The following is a 26,746-nucleotide window of genomic DNA, read 5'->3' on the forward strand; positions in this document are numbered from 1 at the left end:
TTGTGCGCTCACCTTCAGAAATATTGTGGTGAAAGGCGCACGCGGCTTGACAACCGGTGAACTGAAATGAAAGATAGAGACGCTGTTATGTGCGTGTAAAAGTAGGTATAGGCACATAGTTCTTGAAGTCTGTTGGTAGTTGTTCAGGCCATATATCTTTAGCCTTTGCATCTGCAAACAGTGGTAATACTGTGAATCAACGAACAGTTTTTAATGTAAATAACAAGGTGCTATTAGTTTATCTCCAAGAAACAGTTTTCTCTATCTATTTATCACATTTACATTGCATCAAAGATACTACTGTTACGAAACAGAGCCAGCACACAGCAGCCGAACTAAGAGAAGGGGGTGCCTAAAAAATAGAACTTCTACTGCTCTTTATAAAATTCTCTGGTGGGCTAGAATGTTCGCATCCATGAATTGTGAGCAAACGCGAGCATACAAAATGGTAGAAGGTAACGGACACAGACAAAACACTACATTTAACCTATCTTTTATACCCGCATGAACCGATAAACATATACAGAGGGAGCGAAAATATCAGAAACAAAAAGAACACTCTGTGGATTGATATCGTAGAACCGGGCACGTTTTCAATGCGTTATCACGACATAGCCAAAAGTCATGTCCCTGCGTGTAATCAAAGCATTGAAACATTTTTAGAAAGCGATACGGAACGTTGGCTAACGCACACACTTGCTAATCTCGCAATTTTATACGCCTATATAATCTCCCTTTTGATCTTTTGCCAGGTGCCTGGAATAAGATTGTCATTATTTCGAACAAGGGCTTGCATCTACAATCTCAGCAATGGATGCCCTAATGACCGAAGATCGTTGCAGCGAAAGCTGTTATCAGATCACAACTCGGGTCTTGCGCAGCGCCATAGTTGTCCGCTGCTGCCGTCGTGAGTGTTCGTAACCGCATCACGCGAAAGTTACTGATTGATTTGTGGGGTTTAACGTCCCAAAACCACCATTTTAATATGAGAGACGCCGTAGTGGAGGGCTCCGGAAATCTTGACCACCTGGGGTTCTTCAACGAGCACCCAAATCTGAGTACGCGGGCTTACAACATTTCCGCCTCCATCAGAAATGCAGCCACCACAGCCGGGACATCACGCGAAATTAAAAAAAAACTTAGTACCTATAACACAGTGGGGCTGGAACCCGATTTCCCTGGGTGACAGCCCAGTATTCTACCCCTAAGCCACACTGGTGTTTGGGACTTGCTGGCAAACTTGCCCTAAGCAAGTTTGATTTCGGGAAAGCAATCACGTTATTCTGACTTATAGAGCGTAACAAACAGCGACAGAACAAGCAGCTGTCGCACAACTCGAATATTGTAGCGAGTATATCGTTCCAATCTCCAACCCATTGCAAAACCTTGCTTTTGTTGAGTTATTAACTGTCGCACATACCGACTTCAGACATAATTCCTCATCGTCGTCACCAACTGCATCAACAATTGGCACAAAATTCCTGACAGTACCTTCGGATCCCGGCTGCGGCGGCTGCATTTCCGATGGAGGCGGAAATGTTGTAGGCCCGTGTGCTCAGATGTGGGTGCACGTTAAAGAACCCCAGGTGGTAGAAATTTCCGGAGCCCTCCTCTACGGCGTCTCTCATATCATATGGTGGTTTTGGGACGTTAAACCCCACATATCTTCATCATCCTCACAGTACACTGCAAAATGTTTTACACCCAAATGGGTATAAAACGGGTGTACGCAATAAAAGCACCCATATGAACACCCTTTTTACACTTTCATTTTAAAATTGATTGTTCGTGTACAAAACACCCTCAAAACACCCCATTTACATCCTTACATTCGGGGTGTTATGAACACGAATATGCAAATGCACAACATTCTCAGGCAAGTTTGCCTATACTGTTAGTGTACATTAACAATCTTGATTCTAACTGGGCTCCTACTACTAGCGACTTGCGGGTCTAGTAATGAATCGAAGCAGGAAGTAATGTGACTGGAATGCAGTTTATATCAATAAAACACGCAAACTACTATAGGACGGAAGATACAACAGGAGCGCCGCTTGTCCAGTAGAGTAGGGGCCAATCCTCTTGTACCTGTTCCTCTCATCTGTGTCATTTGCGTGATTAGTCAACACTCACAAAGTGCACTAACTTGCCCGAACAAAGTAATGTTGCGCACATGGGCCTAGCTATGCATAGAACACTCCCTCCCCCGTCCCCCATAAGTTCAAAGCTTTTAAAGTTGGAGGTAATACATCCGCCGCCTGCAAAAAAAAACCATCTGCACAGTTGTCTAGCCATAACCAACACGTCAACGGGCCATCAGGTCCCTTAAAGACGAACATTAACGTGATGTATTTTCAGCACGCATGTTTTATTTATTTACTGTAGTGAACATTCCTCTTCTTCTTTCAATAAAAGTGCGTCTTGAAAAACGCGAAGAGGACACCAGCCCCAAAAGAAAAATGCAGAACAAAGTCTTTTCTGTTACCTTGATGCAGCCTTGCTCAGATTGAAGAGAGCCTTGTTGACAAAATTGCGAACAAAGCTCGCCTCAGGGAAGCCGAAACGCATTCTCCAGTTGTGTTTCTCTTTTTTGAACCTCATTTATTAATGTTATGGTACTTCGCAAGCAGACGTCCTTTGGTCAAAGCCTTGACTTTGTAGGGAATGAGAAATCAACAATGATGAAGTATTTTCAGCCGCGGTCTTGATCCAAGGACTGCAAGCTAAGTACAAATATTTTGTCGCGACGTGCAGACAGAAGTATTATTTAACATGCGGAGAAAGAAGCAGCCGGTCAGTCTTTTTATTTACCGCGTGCAAAACTGTCCCTCGTCTTTCACGTTATTGCTTTCTGCATCAAAGCGTGCAATTGTGCGTATGTGCTGTCGTCTTCGTCTTCCTCGCATCACGCACGTGGCACTATGTTCTCATCGAATAGTGTGACGACCGATGCGTGCATTGTTGCGAGTAGCAATGTCTTTACCGCAATGAAAGTGCTGATAAGATATCACCTGCGGATCATGACTGCGCCGTCCCTAAAGACCCTTAGAGCTAAGCAAAAGCCGTCAGCTTCGCTTTTTTACCAGTATGCACTACATTAGGTCGGTGAAGGCGCGCTAAGTATTGCGCCTGAAAATTTTTAATTGAACCTTACGCTACAGCTTACTGCTTGCACTACAATGGCGTGTTGCGTGTGTGTGTATGTCTGTGTGTGTGTGCGTTCTTATGTAAGTGTGTGTATGTGCCTGCCATGTCTCACTTTGTCAGTTTTGGCCCAGTCTACCTACACTTGTATACACTGGTGTTATGCAGCTCATTCAACATTACCTCACCTTATTTTATCAGCTTCATGCATGCAGATATTATAAATGCACTGGGTGACATCAGTATCTTCCTGTTTCTTTGTCAGCCACAAATAAAGTTCAAGTATGCTTCTTCCTTACAACAGTTGAGCCTTGGGCCAGTTGGTCATTCATATTTGATGGAATGAAGTGCTATGAACGGCTCTCCCTAATACACAAGATGAAGCGTCATCTCCATGTGTCTCTCTTTTTGTTGTCCCTTTAATCGCGCAACATTTATCAAGTATGCTTATCCATGTAACTTCTATCGTTTCAAGAGTGTTTTAGTCTTACACCCCACTCACATGGGTGTAGCTTGATTCAACACCCAGAGTTGAGGAGTGTTCATTAGCACCTATAAACATAGGGTGTAATGTTTCTTTACGCCCTACGTTTTTAGGATGTTTCTACTTGCCTCATTGTTTAGGGTGTTTCTAAACACCCTAAAAAGGTGTTGCCCATAGGACAAAAACTACACTCTTGTGGTTATAAAAATTCTTGCAGTGTAGTTTAACAAGTACCATGCTTTTCAGGGTAATGACGAAATTTGCACGGTGAATGTCGGCCTATACTACACTAACTTTTATTAATAATGTCGTACTGGGCATCAAGAACGTGTGCTTGACGCAGTTACACAATGAGTGTTTAAAATGCTCTGAAAGGGCACTCTTTTAGCTTTTCCTGTGACTGTGAAGTGCCTTCCACGCGAATCTGGCGTTTTTATGTGACATTTTATAATGATGTTCTTTTAATCTGTGTTCGATACATCTCCTGGTTTCCCAGCATAGGTTCTTGTACAGCAAAGTGGTATAGCATAAACAACGTAGCGAGCACAGTTTACAAAGTTTTTAAAAGGTGTTGCATGTCTGATGAGGCTATTGCTTACACTGTTTTCTTCTCAGCTGACTCAACGACATAACTTTTATACACATTTGGGAGCGGAAATGTCATATTGACCCTTACTTTTCCCGCGATACTTCAGAGACTGTGAGAAACGTAATTCATGTATAGCCGGATGCCCACTATTGTAGCTGCATTACCACAACAATTATCTTGAGGCGTATCTTTTAGCATTCTGCTTTTAGCATTCTGTGACCAAGCTGAGAATACCTATTGGGTATCCTTACCCGTCTAAGCGCTTGGCCTGGTCCAGAACACTGCCGTCCACCTTGTGGCTCTAAAACTTTACTCAAGAGGTAATAAAGAGGATTGTACAAATGCGCGCTCAACGATATTTGAATGGCAAAAAAAAAACGGCAGGGAGGGCTTATTGTCTCTTGGCTCGCAACTTCAGCAAACTTTCTGTGATGAAAAATAGAGTCTTAAGCATAAAAACCAAATAACATTGCGGTTCGTCATTTCATGCGCCAACACTAATGGGCACAGGGCCTGCGTGAATGTGGGTATGACCCCGCAGTTTCAACTACATGATTCGTTATTTCAAATGAATAAAAATCTTCCACAAACACGAATACACGCACAACGTCAGGGTGATGTTAGAGGCGATCATGAAGACCCTGGTCCTGATTGACTAGGTGCAAGTCACTTAAGCAAGGAGCTAAGCACAATTCAGATACAATTTTTAAGCAACAGAAGCTTCTCAAGTCAGGTAAGTAGGCTTTATATAAAATAAAGCTCCGTAAATTGTTGACATGTCGAACCAGAAGCATTTTGAAAACTGACTGCTTCAAATTCGTCTAGGCATTTGGATACACATTTCATCTTGTGTTTTTGCTGTAGATTAGAGTAAAAATTCTTCACAGTCACAGAAATGGCCAAAATATTTCTGTCTTGCTAGTTTTTTGAAGAAATGAATGTCACGTTCAGAGTCGCCTTTCGGAAATGGGTCTTCAACTGGGAACAGTAATGAAAACTTTCTGTGTTTATTTATTTGTTTATGTAAATATTTATTGACTATAATTGGAAAACCTTGTGCAGAGGACTTTGCGTGAGGGAGTGGGCAAAAGATATGAAGTTATTAAAACAATAATTCTATGGCATCCCTGAATTATATCTGTATTGGAATGGTCGATGTCACTTGAGGGAAGACAGCTCCATTCCCGGGCTGCCTGAGGGAACAAAGAATCATGATGGCTGGTGGGGCAAGTAGGAGATGGTTAGATGGCCTTGTGGTGATTTGTGTAGGCTGAAGTACTATGGGCTGGTTGATTGGGGGAGTTATAATGACACGCATAATATATTTGTGTTACAAGGACAGTCTAGAAAGCTTGCAGTATCAGTGCAGGTTAGAGAAACCCTTCTTACTTCTAGATGTCGTGGCACTGGTTTGATATGAGTAATCTGAATAAGTCAATCTAACTTCGTGGTATTAAACTAGTTCGACAGATCTACTTAGATCAATCTGTATTGGGTCCCGAATGGCGGATGCATATCCTAGTTTTGGGTGAATCGGGGTTTTGTAGGCTACTAATTTGACTGAAAAAGAGGCAAGATGTTTGTTACGACGGAAGTAACCAAGAGTTCTGTTAGCTTCGCTAGCTATTTTACTTACGTGAAAAGACAAGCTTATAGATTCTGTGAAATGTTAACACCAAAATAATTATTACCGCTGAGGGCAGAAACTGTGCAGCCATTATTTATATAGTTAGCAATGAAAGTGTTCTAGCGTCTGTTGAGTAAAACAAGTGCAGTTTTAGTAGTATTTTAAACCATGAGCCATTTGCGACACCACTCGCCAAGTTTAGTCGGTCACGCTGAAAGGTAGCTCTATGTGAAACGTTAGCAAGGGGTCGGTATATTACACAGTCATCACAAAGAGGTGACTGTTAGTTGAAACATTATCGGGTAAGGTATTGTTGTAAAATACGAAGAGGAAAAGGCACACAGCTGTATCTTGTGGCACACCAGAAAATACAAAAAGAAGGATGAGGACGTATCATTAGATTCTAGAAACTCCTAGCAGTTAGTGGGAAAGCCCAGAATCCAGTTGTAGACAAGATCATTAGGGTTTAATTAAGAGAGCTTTATTAGTAATCGGATAAGGCAAACTTTGTCAAAGGCTTTTTTGAAAATCTATAAAAATGACGTAAACTTGTATGTGAAGCTGTACACTAGCGCTTAAGTCTTGGATGAATAAACGAAGTGAAGTATCGTTTAAGAGTCGTTCTTTGAGTGCATGTTGTTTAGGGAGAAATAACGTAACTGAGACAATGAAATTAGCGATTTGTGAATGAATTATATGTTCCATAATTTTTACCAGATGCTGGTTAAGGATATGGGTCGGTAACTAGATGAACCTGGTTATGGAACTTGAGTGATCATACCCACTTTCCAGTCATGATGCCGGATGAGAGTGATTGCTGAAGTGTTTGAGAAAGAAGGACGCTGGTAATTTCTTTGTTGTTTTTTAGCACCTTAGCATCGATGCTGTCGAAGCCGCAGGTTGAAGTAAGCTTTAACGTTTTCTTGATTTTCTGGATGCCTTAAGGTGAAAATATTGTTTGATGGATATGTGGGGTTTAACGTCCCAAAACCACTGATGATTATGAGAGACGCCATAGTGGAGGGCTCCGGAAATTTCGACCACCTGGGGTTCTTTAACGTGCACCCAAATCTGAGTACACGGGCCTACAACATTTCCGCCTCCATCGGAAATGCAGCCGCCGCAGCCGGAATACGAACCCGCGACCTGCGGGTCAGCAGCCGAGTACCTTAGCCACTAGACCACCGCGGCGGGGAGAAAAGGTGAAAGTATTGTAACGCGGACCGAAAGAGCGAGGAAGAAGAGATCGGACGCTCTCGAGCGATGGTGATTCGGCAGTGACGGTAGAGCGCTGACATTTTTTTCAGTGTAAATAAACCCATCACATCCGTAACAGATTTGGTGGAGGTGCTTGGTAAGTTCCCATCCTGGACCCCGCAGCAGAAGTTTTTCGAAGAAGCAGATTTTTAGCTGGCCTACCCCCAGACAACATCAGCATGAACGACGACACCGCAATCCCAGTGACGTACTACGCTGCTGCATCCACCAATGCCACCGAGACCTCGACAACCAGACTACTGGGCACCTGAGTCACAAATATTCTCAGGTAAAACTGACGAAGACGTGGACGCTTGGCTAAAACACTTCGACAGGGTGAGCCGCTAATACGAATGGGGCACGCCGGCGAAGCTCGTGATGGTAGTATTCTTCCTTGCCGGGACAGCCTTGCTTTGGTTTGAGAACCATGAACATGTCCTCCCCACTTGGGATATATTTGTTAAGGAACTGAAGATCTGCTTTGGGGACACGAGTTCTATGAAAAAGAAAGCTGAGCAAATGCTGTCACGTAGGGCTCAGTTGCCCAGCGAAACGTGCACAACCTACATCGAAAAAATATTGAAGCTTTGCGGGATTGTCAACGCAAGTATGTCTGACGAGGACAAAGTCGGTAATTTGTTAAAAGGTATCGCCGAAGACGTGTACAATTTTTGATAACGAAAAAAAAACTTGAACACTTCTTCTATTTGCAGGCAGCAGTGTCGCATATTCGAGGCGTTGAAGACCCGGAGAATTTTAACGAAACTTGGGCGCTTGGACAATGTCCCCAATGTTGCAAGTATGGACGTCGCCACCTGCGAAAACATTCCCTTCCTTTTAAGTCGGGTAGTTCGAGAAGAGATCGTACGACTTCAAGTAAGTGACGTTCACTACCAGAGCTCGTTCGCCGCGTGCCCCGAACCACCTCCCTATTGGATGCGAGAGCGCCACGTCGTAAACAGTCCACGCACAGAAACTGCAGATTTTACCCCGCGGCTTCCGTTTTCCCCGACGGGTCACGGCTACCACCGGATGTCATTATCTCGCTGTGCCGCTGCGGACCTTCGACCAGGCCTCTACCAGAAAATTACTATGCGTCATCGCAAAGTGTTCCTGCGGAGCACGACCCGTCTCCGCGTACTTCTGCCACCTCTGCTCCTGCTAACGTAAGCCCACAAGTACCCGTTTGCTACACATGCGGTCTCCCAGGGCATATTTCGCGCTTCTGTCCCAGACGGCCGCCTGCACCGCCACGTTTTTGACGTATCCGGCTCGTATATACGAAACGCCTGTGCCGCCACGTTTTTCCACGTACCCGCCTCGTATGCACGAAACCTGGACCTCGCACCCGGCCGACCACCGTCCCCGACAGCAATGGCCTAACTAATTTCGCAGCGAGTCCCCCGCCTCCGATCGAAGCCTGACGCCGCCTCCGACACAGTCCCGCTGGTCGCCGTCTCCGCGTCGTTGGTCACCTTCATCGCATCAGCTGAAAAACTAACTGGTGCGACCGATGGAGGTGCGGTCGCGGGAAAGTCAGTTTTGCCAATTCCTCCTTCTGCTGTGATGTTGCTGAACAAAGTGCGTTTGTGTATAGATGGTGTAGATACTCTTGCTCTTGTAGACACTGGTGCTGCTGTTTCGGTTATGAGTCTTCGTTTCAAATATCGTTTCTTGGGTCACAAAGTTATGTTTGCGTGGAATCGTAAAGAAACTTTTCGTGGAGTTGGAGGCGAAGCGTTGTGCCCTGTTGGTATTTGTTCAGTTGTACTCACAATTGGTGGAGAAAATTTCCGAGTTGAATTCACTGTACTTGCTCACGCAGCTCATGACGTCATTTTAGGAATAGACCTCCCTCTTGAATGCGGCGCTACGCTTGACTGTGGAGCTGCAGAGATTCTTCTACAAAGTAGGTTGCCCGCTGCAACGTTTGACGATTTTCCGACTCTGCCCATCGATGCGCTTTCGTTGTGTGAAGATGTGACAATCCCTGGTCAGACTGCAGTGTTTGTACCCGTATGCTCTTCTCGACTCCGCTCAAGACTCTGCACGGTACTTGTGGAGCCTGATCATGCGAACGCCATCAAGAAGAATGTGCTGGTCCCACGGTCTGTCCTTACAGCCATCGACGGAAATGCTTACTTGTGGGCGCTCAACGCAGCCTCAGAGCCTGTATTTCAACCAGCCGGATTCAAACTGGGCACGTTCAAGGAGCAGGCAACAATTGACGTCAGAATAGTCTCAGAATCTCAAGCCAGACTGCACCTAACTACTCAGCCGATATGAAACGTATGATCAATAAGTCGTTGCCTTCTTCCAGGCAGAATGTCATCGAGGAGGTGCTTACATGCTATGCGGGAGTCTTTGATTTCACTCAAAACGAGCATTGTTTCATGTTGCCCGAATCCCGTATGCACCACCGCATCAACACGGGAGATGCTACACCGATACGCCAGAAACACTGTCGCGTATCCGCGTCAGAGAGGCAAGTGATCGCCAATCAGGTCAACGACATGCTGCATAAAGGCGTTATTCAAGAGCCAAGCAGTCCCTGGGCATCTCCTGCTATATTGGTAAAAAAGAAAGACAACTCTTGGCGATTTTGTGTAGACTACCGCCGTCTGAACGCCGTCACAAGGAAAGACGTGTATCCGCTACCACGCATCGACGATGCTGTTGATTGTCTGCACTTGGCCGCATACTTTTCGTCCGTCGACCTAAGGTCTGGATACTAGCAAATACCAATGCATCCATGTGACAAGGCGAAGACTGCTTTTGTCATGCCTGATGAGTTATTTGAATTCTACGTTATGCCTTTTGGCTTATGTAATGCCCCAGCTACCTTCGAGTGATTCATGGACTCTATCCTTAGCGGTTTCGAATGGGAGATATGTATGTGTTATCTCAATGATGTGATTATTTTTAGCAAGACATTCCACGAGCACAACCATCGGCTTGGCGTTGTTCTAGATTGCGTCAAACAAGCTGGTCTCGTTTTAAACGCAAAGAAGTGTCATTTTGGTGAGCGTCAAGTCTTTGTGCTTGGATATCTTGTCGATAGGGACGGCATACGAGCAGACCCGCAAAAAATCAGTGCTGTCCGAGATTTCAAGCAACCAACGTCTGTGTAGGATCTCCGTAGCTTCGTGGGTCTGTGTTCTTATTTTCGTCAGTTTATCAAAGACTTCGCCCAGCGTGCTCATCCTCTGACAGAGTTGCTCCGCAAAAACGCCCCATTCCGATGGACCGTAGAGTGTGAGGCTGCTTTCGAGCAGCTGAAGTATCTGCTTACTTCCGGGCCCCTCTTGCGCCATTTCGACCCGGAGGCACTCACGGAACTGCATACAGATGCTAGTGGTGTCAGTGTTGGTGCCGTGCTAGTTTAGTATCACGACAGCCGCCAGCACGTCGTGGCGTATGCAAGTCGTACTTTGACTAAGGCGGAGAGGAATTATACGGTCACCGAACTGGAATGTCTTGCGGTTGTTTTCACCGTCCAAAAGTTCAGACCTTATTGGTACAGCTGGCATTTCAAGATTGTCACAGATAATCACAATCTTTGTTGGCTCGTCGGACTACGCGACCCAACTGGTCGATTGGCTCATTGGGCTTTACGGCTTCAAGTATATAACTTTTCTGTAACCTACAAGAGCGGTCGATGTCACGCAGATGCCGACTGCTTATCTTGTCTTCCATCTCCGACTGTGGATGCTGATGATGATGATTTCGACAACTACCTGGCCGCAATCTCATCCAACTTCCCAAATTTGGACGTCGTCCGTCACGAGCAACACCGTGACCCTTCGCTGAAACCAATGATTGATGTGGCTCGTAGCTCCAAATGCACCACGCCATTCGTGATTCATGACGCCCTACTATATCGCAAGAATTACTCTAGCCATGGTTTCACACTACTCCTCGTCGTGCCAGAATGCCTGCGTCTTGCGGTATTCCAAGTTATGAACGATTGCTTTACGTCTGGGCACCTTAGATTTGCCCGAACGCTTCACCGTATACGAAAACGTTTTTACTGGCCTCGACTCTCGAAGACCACTATGCACTACGTCACAAGTTGTGATGTCTGCCAACACCACAAACAACCTACCACACCACTGGCCGGCCCATTGCAGCCAGTTAAGCTACCGACATCGCCATTCTAAAAAGTCAGCATATATTTACTGGGCCGTTTCCCCAAGTCTACCACCGGCCGCCGTTGGATATTGTGTGTGTAGATGACCTGACACGGTATACTGAAACGATCGCGGTTGCTTCAGCCACATCATCTGATGTGTCATGGTATCTCCTGCACTAGATCATACTCCGTCACTGGGCCCCTCGTGTGGTGATAAGTGATTGCGGCCGGCAGTTTACCGCTGTCGAAGTCGAAAAGTTGCTACGGCGTTGTGGGTGTCAGTATCGCCATTCCACGCCATACCACCATCAGACCAACGGCCTCACTGAGCGCACCAATTGTACCATCATCAACATGCTTTCAATATACGTCGCAGCGGATAACAAGAACCGGGATGCCGTATTACCTTTTGTTACATACGCCTTTAATACAGCGAAACATGAAGTCACAGGTTATACGCCTTTTTTTCTTCTCTATGCTCGCCATCCCCGATGTTTTCTTGACACCATACTTCCTGTTTCGACGAACGAAAACGGCAGTGTCGCGCAGACTTTTGTCGCGCCGAAGAAGCTCGTCGACTTGCTCGGCTCCGAACTCTTTCCGCCCACGCTCGCGCGAAAGACCGACGACGCAAAAAAGTCGTTCGCGACTTTCGCTACAGGTGATTTGGTCTGGCTGTGGACGCCCGTTCGAAAAAAAGACTTTGCCAGAAGTTTCTTTCTAAGTACTCAGGACTATTTGTCATTACTCAGTGCCTAAGTGACATCACTTAGGGCCAAACCTCATAAGCGCGAAAATGCACGCGACAGCGACGAGCGACGCTATGAGCGACGAAACAGGGCGTTCGCGCGACGTGTCGCGTGCTCGTTTTCGCGCGATCGCTCGGTTCTCCAGATTTGGAAACCGTCGCTCCTCGCCCGGAAGTGCTGGGCTCAAACAGCCAATAGCGAAATACCGGAAAATACAAAGACCACATAGGTGCACGTGACCCTGCCCGAGGCACGATTGCGCAACAAGAAATAACGCAATGTTTACGAATGTGCATATAAAAAAAGTGCTGCAAGGCAATAATAAACACTTTCCGCTTCATTACACAACAATATATCTTATTTTTATATTGCATACCGCTCGCTACGCGTTTTTCTTGGTGCGAGTACACGGCCTCATGCCAGCAACAGTGGAATTCGCTCGCCGAAGCCGTCGCGTGAATGAGGTTTGCCTGCGCTAGCGACTGATCGCAGGAAGCCGATCTACGTCGCGTCGCTTGTCGCTGTCGCGTGCATTTTCGCGCTTATGAGGATTGGCCTTTACGCTGTTGCGAAAGTGAGAGCTCAGAACCGGCGTTCGCGCAAGACGCAAATTGTGCACATTGCCCGTTTGAAGTCCTACAACAACCGATCGCTTCTACTCACTCGGTGAGCTTCATCTGGCCCGGAGAAAAATGTAACGCGCACTGAAAGAGCGAGGAAGAAGAAGAGATCGGACGCTCTCGAGCGATAGTGATGCGGCAGTGACAGTAGAGCGCGGACATTTTTTTCAGTGTAAATAAACCTATCACATCCGTAACAAGATGATATCTTCCATGGGAGGATAAATAAAGTGGGATACATCACAAGTTTATCAGTTGCTCCGCTGGTAAAGGCCGAAGAAAACAATGGCAGTATATCCACGGAGTGAATGGTGGAGAGTGGGGCGAAGCATTCGTCCGACCATTCGTTCTTGCTTCTGTCCGTCCATGCGTGCATCTGTGTGGCCGACCATGCGTCCATGCGCCCATCGGTGCGTGCGTCTGTTCGTGCGTCCGCACGTCTATCTGTGCGTCCGTCCCTGCGTTGTCCATGAATCCGCTCCTGCGTCCATCTATGCGTCCATCCGTCCGTGCAGCCACCCGTGCGTCGGTCCATGCATGTATCTGTGTGTCCGTTCGTTCACCAATTCAACACTCCAAGTATCAACATCTCGCATCTTTTCATGACATATTCCTCATGTAGAAGCACCGCCATCCATCTGACATTCCAAGGACTGAAAGAGAGAAGGCACACGCACACTTTCTTACGGCTTGCGCTTCGTGCCTACTTCCCACCTTTAACCACCTCGAGTTCATGGTATATACTAGTTCACTGCATTCATGGCACTGCGGCCCAACGCTCGCCAAACCTTTCTCAAACCAAGGAGGTTACGCCCAGCGAGTACAACTTAGCAACCCTCTCTTGTCAGATAGAGCCCAATGTACATTCCAATGGCTGCTAAGGGGGAATAAGAGACAGAAAAATTCGGCTTTTAGTTAACGCGCACGCTGCGAATTTTTTATTGTTCAACAGTGCACAGAAGATATCTCCCTCCGGCACCTCTTCGGAAGTCAAATAGTAAGACCGGCTACACACTACGACTACAACTACTACTACGAGGGATGAACGGGTACCGCTTTAAGGAGCTTCGACCCTAAAAGTGAGACTTAGTTTAGTGCTTCAGCTACTGAGTTAATCGTGATAGGTTATCGAGTATCATCCAATATCGATGTGAATTTGTTTTCATGTCACGGGTTTCGGGTAAGAGTGTAGTAAAATAGGCAACGTGGTTTCATTAAAGAGCCGTTTCGCTTTGTCATCAGGAGAACAGTACAGTTTGGCTCTGGCCTGGTATTTCTGCCATGCCTCTAAATCGTGAGTGCTTTTTGCGGAGCGAACTTTTTTGAGCCTCTTGAGTTCAAGACTAAATCAGCGGAAGGTGCTACATTCATGAATGGTGGTGGTAGGAATGTAAGTTCTGAACAGCTAATGATCATGAATTTCAACCTTGTTCAATTTATTTGTAAGAGAATGCTTAGTATAAATGTGGTTAATGAAATGTTGTTAATAGATTGTTAAATAATGTTAACAGTTTATTGAAGCTAATGTAGTCGCCCTAATTGCATAAAGTGAGATTTTTTTTTCTTTATGTAGGCTGGTTCACTCAAACTAGAAGGAACCGAGAATGGCATTACGACCGCTAATTCTATCGAGGTATGAAAGTGAGTTAATTCTGTAAGGGTGGGTGGTTAACATGAGATCAAGTAAATTAGCCCAATGTTCAGATTGTCTTGTTGTTGCATTAACAATTTAAGTTAAGGAAAACTTTAAACATGTATCGACAAAGTTGCTTTCGTTATTCTGTGTCGATGTGACAAAGACGAGATCACAACAATTCACGTTATGAAAATAAAGTCACCGTATAAGACAAGCCGACTTTAAGCAATTGAGTCTTTGAAGATTCTAGGGCGTCCAAAAACATAGGAATAAAGTGCTCTCGAAATCTGGTGGGCGATAGCATGCTCCTAATATTACGTAGGGGTGAACGGCTTTACCGCCAACAAATACCTTTTCAAGGAGGTATGAATATTCATGCAGAAGCAGCTACGGTCACTGTGAGTAGCAATGAGCATGCCACTAACACGGCTGCTCCCACGGTTGGTAAAAAAACGCAGACATTAGGGCAAGAAAGAAATATTTTGATGCTGTTGATTGAAGAGGAGCCACGTGTCAGTTAGTACTTTAATGTTGGAATTTTAATAGTCAATTAGGCAGGATAAGATATATTGCTTTGCTATTACGCTCGTTCTGGTATTAAAAAGAAACAAAAAATGGTTCCTTGAGCAATTATGGCCATCACTATCTAATTGCTACGGGGTGTGAAGAACGCCCTCATGCCCTGCCCGGTCATACACGTAAGTGTTCTTTCGTACTACAAGATTGTTGTGACGAAGGCTGCGAGAAAGAATTGCGTTTTTTGAAATCAATCAGTTTTTTTCTGGCTAGTCGAGTAGCTGGACCGAAATCTTGTGCAACAATAATGATTATGTGTGTGTTATTTTTTGGTAAAATAAGTACTTTTTTATCTTTAAAATGCATGAACTTTATCGCAGATGCTCTATACTCAATAGGCAAGAAAGTTCCTATACCGGTGCGCTTTATGTCTCTCGGGGCAATAGTTAACCTCAGATGAACGCCTAAAAACATTGTAAGTTTTTTTGGATTCTGTCCAACTCTCGTTTGACTCATCGCCTTTTCCTTGGAACACCAAGTTATTTTGACTTGCTCTGTCTTCTGCATCATCTGTGCGCACAGTTAGTTTTTCCATGTGATGTGCTTTTGCGTCTGCAAGCTCATGCACACGCTCTGCATCGGATTTGATTTCCCTCAAGGATTGCCACATCTCTTCAATTTTCGCAAGTCTCTCTTTTCCCCGCCGCTGTGGTCTAGTGGCTAAGGCAGTCGGCTGCTGACCCGCCGGTCACGGAATTGAATTGCGGCTGCGGTGGCTGCATTTCCGATGAAGGTGGAAATGTTGCAGGCCTGTCAGCTCAGATTTGGGTGCACGTTAAAGAAGCCCTGGTGGTAAAAATTTCAAGAGTCCTGCACTACGGCATTTCTTATAATCATATGGTGGTTTTGGGAAGTTAAACCTTACGTATAAATCTAGTCTCCCTCGTGTTTTTACAAATTTTATCATTGTCAGCCTGCTTTTCACAAATACAATTCATTTCGCCGAGCAGCGCTGACTAGCCGCATTTCAGTACGCGCACATCAGAGTTGTCAGCGCATGTACAGGCACGAGTTGTCGGTCCAGGTTTTAGGTCAATTTGGCCACATTCTATCAAGAGAGACCGGTATTCACACAATCGCAAGTAGCAAAAGGTACGTGTGGGCCCACCAGCGCTAATAAGAGACCACGGCAACTCGAGGGTTTAGTCACAACATTTCACAACATTTTAAAAACATTTGTAACATGTTTTTTGTGTTTTTGTCCAGAAGAACGACTCAAGGTGATATTTTGTGTTATTTTAAATCAATTGAGACAAAACATTCAGTTGGAAGCTTTTGAATAACTTTTTGCGTTGTTTTGAACTTTCTTAACCCTTTACGGCAGATTGTGGTGAATTCGCGAACTTCCAAAAACTTTAAGCAAGCCACAAAATGCGTGCCACCTTTATTCTAGGCTACCAAGTACTCAGGAAAACATAGATTTTCGCATAAAAAAACCTTGCGCCGTCTAGTCTAGAGTATGTTATTGAAAAATCTGTTATTTTGTATAATCACGATACGCGTTGAACAGCTGTCACTTCTTCGTTCTTTCTCACCTGGCTAACACAAGTTCTATTGAAATAGCTTTGTTCAATTAATATATGCGTACACGAGACGCACACGACGTGCTACGCATTTCTGAAGTACCTTTTTTTTGTCGCAAGGTCCTCGCTTCTGTGGAACTACTTTATTGCTATTGTTGTTGAGTGTGCTGATGTAATTTTTATTCAGTCGTTACTGGTGCTATCCGGCGACGACGGAACCAAAGCTAGTCCTAACGAAAAGGCTACTTTTTTACTGTACTATAAAACCTTACTATCGGCCTGGCCCAAGTGGATTGCCGAAGCTCAGAATTTGAAATCTCAACCAAGCGCAACAAATAAAACAATGACAGACCTGAACAAACGAATGGATGATCTCCAAACACATTACGGCATACTTCTTACCCTCCAAAACAATACGAAAACACAGACCAGCGTAATCAGCACGACTAAAAATCACGGCATATCTTAGGAGGGGGGTAGTGAGTGGATCAAAGTGTCCATCCATGCATCCATGCCTCTGTCCATCTGTGCGACCGGACGAGCGAACGGACGGAAACACAAATGAACGAACAGATTATAGGAAGGACGGACGGATGGACGCAGGGAAGAACATACAGAAGGACAAAAGCATAGACGGATGGACGCGTGGACCACAGGCAGACGAATGGACTCACGAATAGACTCAAGGATGCAAGGACGGACAGAATCACGAGGGACGGACGCACAGACAGATTTCATTTCATTTATTTACTCTCAAGGCCGAAGTATTACAGAGAGGAGCGGGTATACATCGTACAGAAAATCAGGAAATACAGCAAATCAAAATTATATGCGCACAATGGCGGTCTGAAAACCATAAAAGAAAAGAAAGACTGCGTGATGTGAAGAAGAGGCAGGGTGGTTGTAACAACAATGTTCAACATGGTTGCGTCTTTGAATGACACGCGCACACAAAAAAACTAACAAGAGAAAACACAGCGTGACTTAAGTGGCGAATTTACGCGAAATGGTTAGAGAGGGCGTTTTTAAACAAAGTGAGGTCAGTGATAGCAGCGATAGGGGCGGGAAGGTGGTTCCACTCATTTGCAGTTTTCGGGATGAATGATTCAAAATGTAAATTTGTGCGGGCGCTAGGAACGCCCACTTTAAACTGATGATCGTTGCGTGAGGAAACGTACGATGGGGGCTGGAAAAGAGTGTTGCTAAAAGACGGAATACAATGAAAGATCTTATGGAACAGGCAAAGGCGAGATTTTTTACGCCGCAGTGAGAGAGTGGGTAAGTGAAGATTGGCTTTCTCGAGGTAACACTGGACGTGCGGTGGTAGTTTGACATGACAAAACGTGCCGAGCGATTTTGAACCGCCTCGATGCTGTCAGCGAGGTAGTTGGTATGTGGATCCGAGACTGATGACGCGTACTCGAGTTTGGGTCGGACTAATGTTTGATAAAGCAGAAGTTTAAGGTTAGTCGGAGTCAAAGCAAAATTTCTGCGCAGATAACCTAACGTGCGATTCGCATTGTTTGTAATATAATCGACATGCGTGTTCCAAGAGAGATTGTTAGAAATATACACTCCAAGGTACTTGTAGGACGAAACCAGATCGAGATTGCTGTGGTTAAGTGTGTAGTCACACGCTTCATTATGAGAAATACAACGGGAAATTCGCATAGCCTTGCATTTAGTAACGTTTACCTTCATTAACCATGCGTCGCACCATGATGAAATGTGATCCAGGTCTGTTTGAAGGGCAAGATTATCTGCGTTAGTCCGGATTTCATGGTAAATTACACAGTCATCGGCAAATAGTTTGATGGATGATGAAATGTCTTTAGGTAGGTCGTTGATGTAGATAAGAAATAGTAGGGGACCAAGAGCTGAACCACGAACGGGCACACGAACGGACGGATAGACGCTTCGCCCCACTCATCATCATTCACTACGTGTATATGCTTTGAAAAGCTCTAACATAATCCAGTTTTAATATTTTTATGTACATGTACACAGAACGCCATCAATCGCATCAATTGCAGGAATTAGCAGCTGAAGTTTTGTGCCTAATGAAGTCAGTTTGTCGCGCTTTTTAGCTGACTGACCACTTGCGCTGCGCCTATCCTTGGTCGTATGCTAAAAACCGGCTGACACTTCGCCGGTTGCAGCTGCTATCGCTTGCCTCGCTCTGCTTACCTCGGCCGCACTGCAAGAAGCCTGCCATGGACCGCAGAACCGCCATCAACACCATAAAAAGGGCATCACAAAATAAAACAGTGGAATTTGCAGCTGAATGCTTGTGCCTTGTCAAGTCACTTTGTCGTGCTTTTAGGTGAGTGTACGATTCTGTTGTGCATTTTTTGTAGACCGGTTAGCTGGAAATTCCAACTGCGTAAAAGTATTGGCGCTCTTTCATTAGGTTATGGGTGTTGACCTTTGCACATACCGTGCTCGAACAAGCGGTTTCTCTACCTGTGTCAAAGAAACCGAAACGCCTTGTTTCGTATGGCTTCGTGTGGGCACACATAAAAGTCGACTCTGCATGACAGGCCAATTAACGCCAATATTATTTTGCCCTGCATACTTGCTAGTTTGTTCTGGGGACATTAAAACAAAGCCAGGCCCGGATAATGTTGAGGAACTTCTCACTGCAGTTAAGAAATTAGTGGCCTCGAATAAAAAAAATTCAGGAAGACGTGAGAAGAAAAGCAAACGACACGCAGTTCAGTGTCACTAGACTAAAATGACGTCTCTCCAATCTTAAAGAAAGAACAGATATCGTGGTCAACCTTCGTCAATCAATGGGTGATATGGTATCACTACTTAAGAATTCCCAAAATAAGCTACACAGTATGGAATACAAACAATTTCAGCAGTGTGACAGGGCTGTTATGATGTTAACAACCGTATGCGCCGCAAAAATTTGATTTTCAAAGATATTCCTGAGACTTCTTCAGAAACGTAGAAAGACACTGATGTGCTCATCAAATAATTTGTAATCAAGAATTTGGTTCACCAGCAGGTGAAATTGAGCACACCCCTAAGTTAGGCGAACACAAGGGGGATCGCATTCATCGAATCCTTGTAAAGTTCTCGAACTTCAAAGATAAGACGATCATTCTGAATAGTGCTTTCAAATTAAACACCTACATCAGCGTGTACGAATATGGGAAAACTTTTTGCCCTGTGTGCAGCAAATCAAAAAGAAACTCATTGATTTGGCACGAGAAGACAAGAAACTACGAGACAGGTATGAACAACTATTTGATAAGCTTGTTCTGAAGAAGACCATATACTGTGTTCATTCATTTAGCAATCAGATTCGTCCTCTACCAAGGTCTGATAGCCCCAATAAGACCCACTGACTTGGACAACAAAGCCCAGGTAGACCATTATCAATCTTAGTATCTAACCTCAGGAGCCTATTTCATAAACAAGACGATTTCGACATAGTCCTTTAGGTGCCTATATTAGGCATGAAAAACGTGGCCAAAACAGTCACCTGTGAGGAACACAGCAGACTCAAGGGCTATTATCTCCACTAATGATGACGAGGAAAACTAGCTGATGGTGGTTACGTACAGGTAATGAAAAAGCTTGCTTTATATACCCACCATAACTCTTCGCACATGAGAACAGCCATGCTGGCTGCTACTTATAGATGCGGAGAACGCCTTTCGGAAGGCTTTATGTGCGAGACAAGCGCTATCTTGTTGCCGCGACAGCGCCGGTCATTTGGAGCAATCACAGGTTCAACGCAATAATTAACGGGTGAGGTCTGCTCTAAGACTGTAGATGGGCGAGAAACCGATACTGAAATGTGTCGCACAAGCCAGGATAGCAAACTGGTGTCCGAAGTAACACCTTGTCTCCGGGGCGTCAGATCACAGTCGTGTGGGATGCGTCATGCACATTTTTACGGACTCGTATCTCCTCAGTGTTGAGTCTGGCGAGCTGGTGACAGTGATGGAGGCGGGACACGTATTGTTCACACGATGATACAGATGGTGTAACAGAGTCTCTCGAGAACAAGACGTCAAGAATGGGAGATGGCAATTGAGCATAGACAAGGTAGACTGGCGAGTAGCCAGTTGTACAATGTGTGGCGGTATTATATGCGAACGTTAGAACGGCAACATTGCATGCCAGTTGGTGTGGGATGGCTCAATGTACATGGTTATCATGTTGGACAGAGTGCGTTGAAGGCACTCAGTGAGCCCATTGGTTCAGGGATGATAGCTGGAGGTTTTCTTGTGGCTGCTGCCAGAGGCTTTGAGCGATTCCTCCACAATTCGCGAAAGGAAAGCTTTTCTACGGTCACTCAGTATGACACGAGAAGCACCGTGACGCAAGATCAAGGCTTCGAGCATAAATGTAGCCGCGTCAGAAGCGAAGGCCGAATTCACGCAGGACGTTTCAGTGTAACGTGCCAAGTGGCCGAGAGCTGTCGCTATTCATCGATGGCCACTGGAAGTCATGAGAAAGGGACCATATAGATTCATGCCAATGACATCGAATGGTGCCAACGGACATAGAAGTCATTGCAGCTCTCCATATTTAGGCGATGTTTGAATTGATTGATTGATATGTTATGTTTACCGTCTCAAAACCATCATATGATTATGAGAGATGCCGTAGTGGAGGGCTCCGGAAATTTCGACCACCTGGGGTTTTTTAACGTGCACCAAAATCTGAGCACACGGGCCTACAACAGTTCTGCCTCTATCGAAATTGCAGCCACCGCAGCCGGGATACGAACCCGCGACTTCAGGTCAGAAGCCGAGTACGTTAGCCACTAGACCACAACGGCGAGGACGGTGATGTCCGAAGCTTTCAGCGCTAACAAAAGTTGCAGGAGGCGCCGTTTTTTGCTACGCTGGCAGACATCCCTGGCCAGTAGTAATGACTTTAAATGCGATCGTACGTTTTCTTGAAACCAAAATGACCAGCAGTCATGTCGTCGTGATAGGCCCTAAGAGTATCCACTCGAAGAGAGTGAGGCAGAACGGTCACCCAGCGTTGACCAACTGCGTGATAGATGTGGCGGTAAAGAATGCGGTAATTTCCTTTGAACTGCTTGAGCTGCCGCCGAAGGAGGGCATTAGGCGGTTGCAATTTCACCTGAAGGCGATCTTTGATGCGTCTACAGTATGCGCCAGCGAGTGGATGCGTTATGATGGAGCCGTGGTCGTCAGGAGGGTTCTTGTCAATGACGGATAAGGACGAAACAGATTTGGAAGGAATATCCAAGCGTTCCTCGCTGAAGTTAATAACGGAACCACTGGATGGTGCCGTAGGAAGTGGGAAGCGAGAAAGCGCATCTGCGCCCTGGTGCTTTTCACCGCACTTGTAAGAGTGAAGTCGTATTCTTGAAGACGTATAATCTATCAACCAAAGCGTGTTAATAAATTCTTGAGAGTTAAAAGCCACACGTTAAAGAACCCCAGGTGGTCAAAATTTCCGGAGTCCTCCACTACGGCGTCTCTCATAATCATATGGTGGTTTTGGGACGTTAAACCCTACAAATCAAATCGAGAGTTAAAAGCCAACATAAGGCATGATGGTCTGTAACTACGGTAAAATGACAACCATGTAGCTAAGGTCAAAACTTCTGCACCGACCACACGACAGCTAAACACTCCTGTTATCTAAGGGTCTAATTCTTCTTCGCGTTGGTAAGTAGGCGGCTTGCATACACAACGCCCCTTTATTCCGTGACCGCTAGCGTCAGTATGCGAAAGTGTCGGTGCTGTTTCGTCGAAATGGCGAAGTACTGGTTTTCACTTGAGGGCGTTTTTCAGATGGCTAAACGCTGATTCACAGGTAAAAGACCACTCAAAGCAAACACCAGAACTGAGTGATCTGTGCAAAGGAGCCGCTATCTAGGCAAAGTCTCGTATGAATCGGCAGAATTTCGAAACCAGGCCAAGAGAACTGCGTTAGTATTTGGTCCTATTGGGACGAGGAAACTGAAGAACGGCCGATATTTTTTTCGGGACTGAGGTGAGTGCCATCCTTACTCGCAATGTGGCCTAAGATATTAATTGTCTTCCTGGCAAAACAGCACTTCTCTTTGCTCAGCTGAAGGCCAGCGGTACGAAAGCACATGGCGACTTCGTCTAAACCATGTGAGTGTTAAAAGAAAGTTGACAAGAAAACAATGATGTCATCGAAATCGCACAGGCAAGTTTTCTATTCCAGGCCGCGCAGAACGGTGTCAATCGTGCGCTCGAGTGTTGCGGGTGTGTTGCAGAGGCCGAAGGGCATTACATTGAAGTCGTTAAGTTCACCTGGTGTTGAAAACGCCATTTTTTCTTCATCGTCATCATGCATCGGCATCTGCCAGTATCCCGAACGTAAATGCAGACTCGAAAAGTATTGAGCTCCCTGTAGCGAGTCCAAGGCGCCATCTATACGTGGCATAGGGCATACATCTTTGCGCGTGATGTTGTTAGGCGCCCGGTAATCCACTCAGAAGCGCACAGAACCATCTTTTTTTTCGAAGTAAGACGACAGGTGATGACCGAGCACTAGCATAGGGGCGTATCACGTTCCGTCTAAACATGTCCTCAATGTTTTGTTAACCTTCCGCTCAGCTACAGGTACGCGATATAGCCGACGATGAACGATGGACGTACCGTCAGTCTCCATCCCACGCGTGGTGACGCACGTTTGTCTCAATACGAGAGAATGGACTTCAAACGAAGCTTCGTGCTTAGTCAGCAAGGCAAGCAGCCCTTGTATCTGCGAAGAGGCCAGGTCGAAGCTGATGGTAGTTTTGAGGGTGAAGATGAATGGGGAGCCTTCAACAGGGACATCTTCAGGGAAAGCGTCTCTAAAAGCTATTACAGCGAAAGACTCTGGTCTAGTGATGCAAGCCGACGTTAAGCCCTTCGAAACCAAACTTTTTCGGGTGATGGGTTTTTTGCGAAAAAATTCTAAAGTCATCGTCGAAACGAACCAGGCCTGATGCGAAGGATATCCTTCTGGATACAAAGAGTACGGAAAGTTGTACGAGCATATCGCCGTGGTCAATGACATCATACAGAAATGTAACAATTATCTGGCCGTTTGGAGGTAGCTCAGTGTTTTCTGCAGCATAAAAACTATGTGGTGCATCATCTACATAGAGTGAATAGAGGGTATCGTTCAAGTGAAGAATGCATTGCCGCCACCACAAGGATGCGGAAGCCTTTGAAAGGAAATCCCATCTTAATATTAGCAGTTGACTAGACGAACTAATCACTGCAAATTGTACATAATGTAGAAGCCGAGGTGTTCCAAGCTGAAGGGCACCGAGCTGTCGATAAGTGAAGACTTTTCCGCTCGTGTACGTGATATCAGAAAAAAGTTGTGGCAAAGTTCGTCGCGCGAGCGTGCAAGTGGATCTAAAGTGAAGTTAGTTTTTGACAAAATAAGCATTGATGGAAAGTTTTTTTGCTGGGATGATAATAAGAATACAAGATATAAGTTATCTAACCAAATTAAGGTTCGGGGAAACTAGATGAACGATGCTTAGTGGTGTTAAATGTAAATTGCCGCAGTATCGTTAATAAGGCTGAGAAGTTGGAAGGCATGCTTTTAGCACATGACCCAGATATTGTATTACTAACTGAGACATGGCTACGAGATGATGTTTTTGATAGTGAGTTTGTGCCGAAAAATTACAGAGTGTTCCGTAAGGATGGAAATGGGAGGGGAGGGGGCGTTGCTATTCTTTTTAGGAATAATACACGTGTCGTAAAAATGCCAGACGTTCAAGACATAGAAAGCATCTTCTGTAAAGTGTATATTGGCAATATTAAATATCTTCTTGGTGTCGTTTACAGGCCACCAAATGCTTCCCTTGATGTTATCGCAAAGCTTAAGGATTACCTTCATTGTCACGTAAAAACCGAAGATAAATTAATCATAGCGGGAGATTTTAATATGCCAAATATGAATTGGGAAACGTTTATATCAGACCCATGTCAAGCTGCGGATACTCAAATATCCGATATCATGTTCAATATGATTTGACGCAAATAGTCACCGACCCTACCAGAATAGATCAGGGGACGAAATCTATCCTAGATATATATCTTGTAAGTGGCAATATAAAAGAAAGCATGTTGTGCAGCGTCACAAATGGCATATCGGATCACAAGGCTGTGGTACTAAAGCTAAAGGGAGTTGAACTTAGTCAGCAGAGGATGGTGAAGAAATTTCCCAATTTTTCAAAAGCAGATGATGAATCTATAATTGATGTTCTGGCCTTTGAATATGATCATTTCAATGCAAGTAATCGTAGCGTTGAAGATCTGTGGCTTTGCTTTAAGAGAATGATTGAAGATTGTGTGCAGCGTTTTATCCCTTTAATTACAAAGAAAGTAGAGAATCACAATCCCTGGATAACAAGAGAGACGTTACAGCTGAAGCGAAAGTTGAAACGGTTAAAAAAAAGGTCGAACAAGGCTAACAGTCCTAATTTAAAAACAACTATTTGCAATATACGTGAAGAAATTAAAGAAAAATCTTTTCGTGACAAAGAAAAGTATTTTAACGAAAAATTGCCGTCATTTATTAAAACGTGTCCAAGAAAATTTTGGAAAGAGGTCACTCCGGGCACGTGCTCTACCGATGTATTTCTTTTAGATGGAAAATTAGAGAGTGATGAAAAAGCTGTCTGTACGGCCTTTAATAACTATTTCAACAGCGTCTATACAAAAGATAATAATTATCTCCCACCTTTCGATGCGAACCTACCACCAATATCAGATGTCACTATTTCTGAAGAGGGTATCTTTAATTTATTGCTAAATCTGGATGTTAAGAAATCTGTTGGACCAGATGAGATACCGAATGCCTTCTTAAAACGGTACGCAGAGTGGTGCGCGAAATATTTGTGTGTGTTATATACTAGGTCATTGAACGAAGGTGTACTCCCTGAGGACTGGAAGATTGCCCGAATTAAGCCTCTACACAAAGCAGGTGATAAAACTCAAATAAAGAATTATCGACCAGTTTCGTTAACCTCTACAGCTTGTAAAATTCTCGAGCACATAATTCACAAACAGATTGTTACATTTCTTGATGAACACAAAGTACTAACAAAAGCGCAGCATGGATTTAGACGTGGATATTCTACCACTACACAGCTGGTTGAAACCATCCATGATTTTGCTACCGCACTAAATGAAGGTGAACAGCTAGATGCCATTTTTATGGACTTCCAAAAGGCCTTTGATAAAGTTTCACATAAAAAATTACTTCATAAATTGCAATATATCTTGAAAAATCCGAAACTTATAATATGGATACGAGCGTATCTTGAAAACAGGCAACAATTTGTTTCATTTAATGACAGTTGTTCCAGCAAACTACCTGTGGATTCCGGCGTACCTCAGGGCTCGGTCCTCGGACCTCTTTTTTTTTCTATTATATATAAATGATATAATGAATGACCTTTCTGTAAGTGTAAAGCTTTATGCTGATGATTGTGTATTATACACGAAGGTATCAACTGCTGGAGATCAGATAAGGCTCAATAATCAATTCAACAAGGTCGTCTCTTGGTGCCAGGAATGGCAAATGTCAATTAATTACAACAAAACTGTTTATATGAAAATAACACTAAAGAAAAATCCTTTATGTTATCAGTACGGCACAAATAGCGTCAATCTTACAGAAGTTGCAGAATACAAGTACCTTGGAGTATGGATAACTAATGATCTAAACTGGAACAAACACGTCGATATAACTACAGGTAAATGTCTACGGAAACTTTTTTTTCTAAAGCGATCCTTAAAATATTCTACCCCGTCTGTACGCATGTTGGCATATAAAACACTCATTCGTCCAATGTTGGAATATGCTGTAATAATATGGGATCCATTCACTAAACGTAACATTAATCAATTAGAAAAAGTGCAGAACAAGGGCTTACGTTTTATTTATAACTCCTACGGTAGAACATCCGTATCTGAATTATTGGTAAAAAGCGGTCTGCAACCCGTTGCGGACAGAAACCGCACTTGCCGGCTTAAGTTTTTCTATCAATTAATAAATGGTCATTTAAATGTTGACAATGCAGGCATTCTTCGGTATTCTTCCGGTTACGCAACTCGCAAGCGACATAGTAAAACGATAACTCCTTTACCTTCACGGATTAACTGCCACAAGTATTCGTTCTTCCCTAGAACTATTAATGACTGGAATAGCCTGACAAATGATGTCGTTTTACAGAAGAAACTGTCATTGTTTGAAAACAGCATCGCCTAAACCATCACTACACATTGCATTGTATTATTTGTTTTATTGTAATTATTGTGTTAGTCTATAACCCGTATTCTACGTGTTACGTTATTATGTGTTATGTTACTCGAAAAATTTGTTGAAATAAGCGTTTGTGAACCTTCGCCTTGTATATTCAAATCGTA

General features: G+C 44.4%; 1 protein-coding gene across 1 annotated transcript in view; it reads right to left on the reverse strand.

Annotated features, from left to right (window-relative positions):
• Window positions 1-26,746, reverse strand: part of LOC142765206 (uncharacterized) — a 1,282,698-nt gene that overhangs the window by 864,774 nt on the left and 391,178 nt on the right. The window contains exon 4 of the mRNA XM_075865840.1: window positions 13-61. Coding sequence (XP_075721955.1) covers window positions 13-61 — 49 coding nt within the window. The remainder of the gene's footprint in view (window positions 1-12; window positions 62-26,746) is intronic.

Source organism: Rhipicephalus microplus, chromosome 6, assembly GCF_043290135.1.
Source record: "Rhipicephalus microplus isolate Deutch F79 chromosome 6, USDA_Rmic, whole genome shotgun sequence".
Classification (NCBI taxonomy): Eukaryota; Metazoa; Arthropoda; class Arachnida; order Ixodida; family Ixodidae; genus Rhipicephalus; species Rhipicephalus microplus.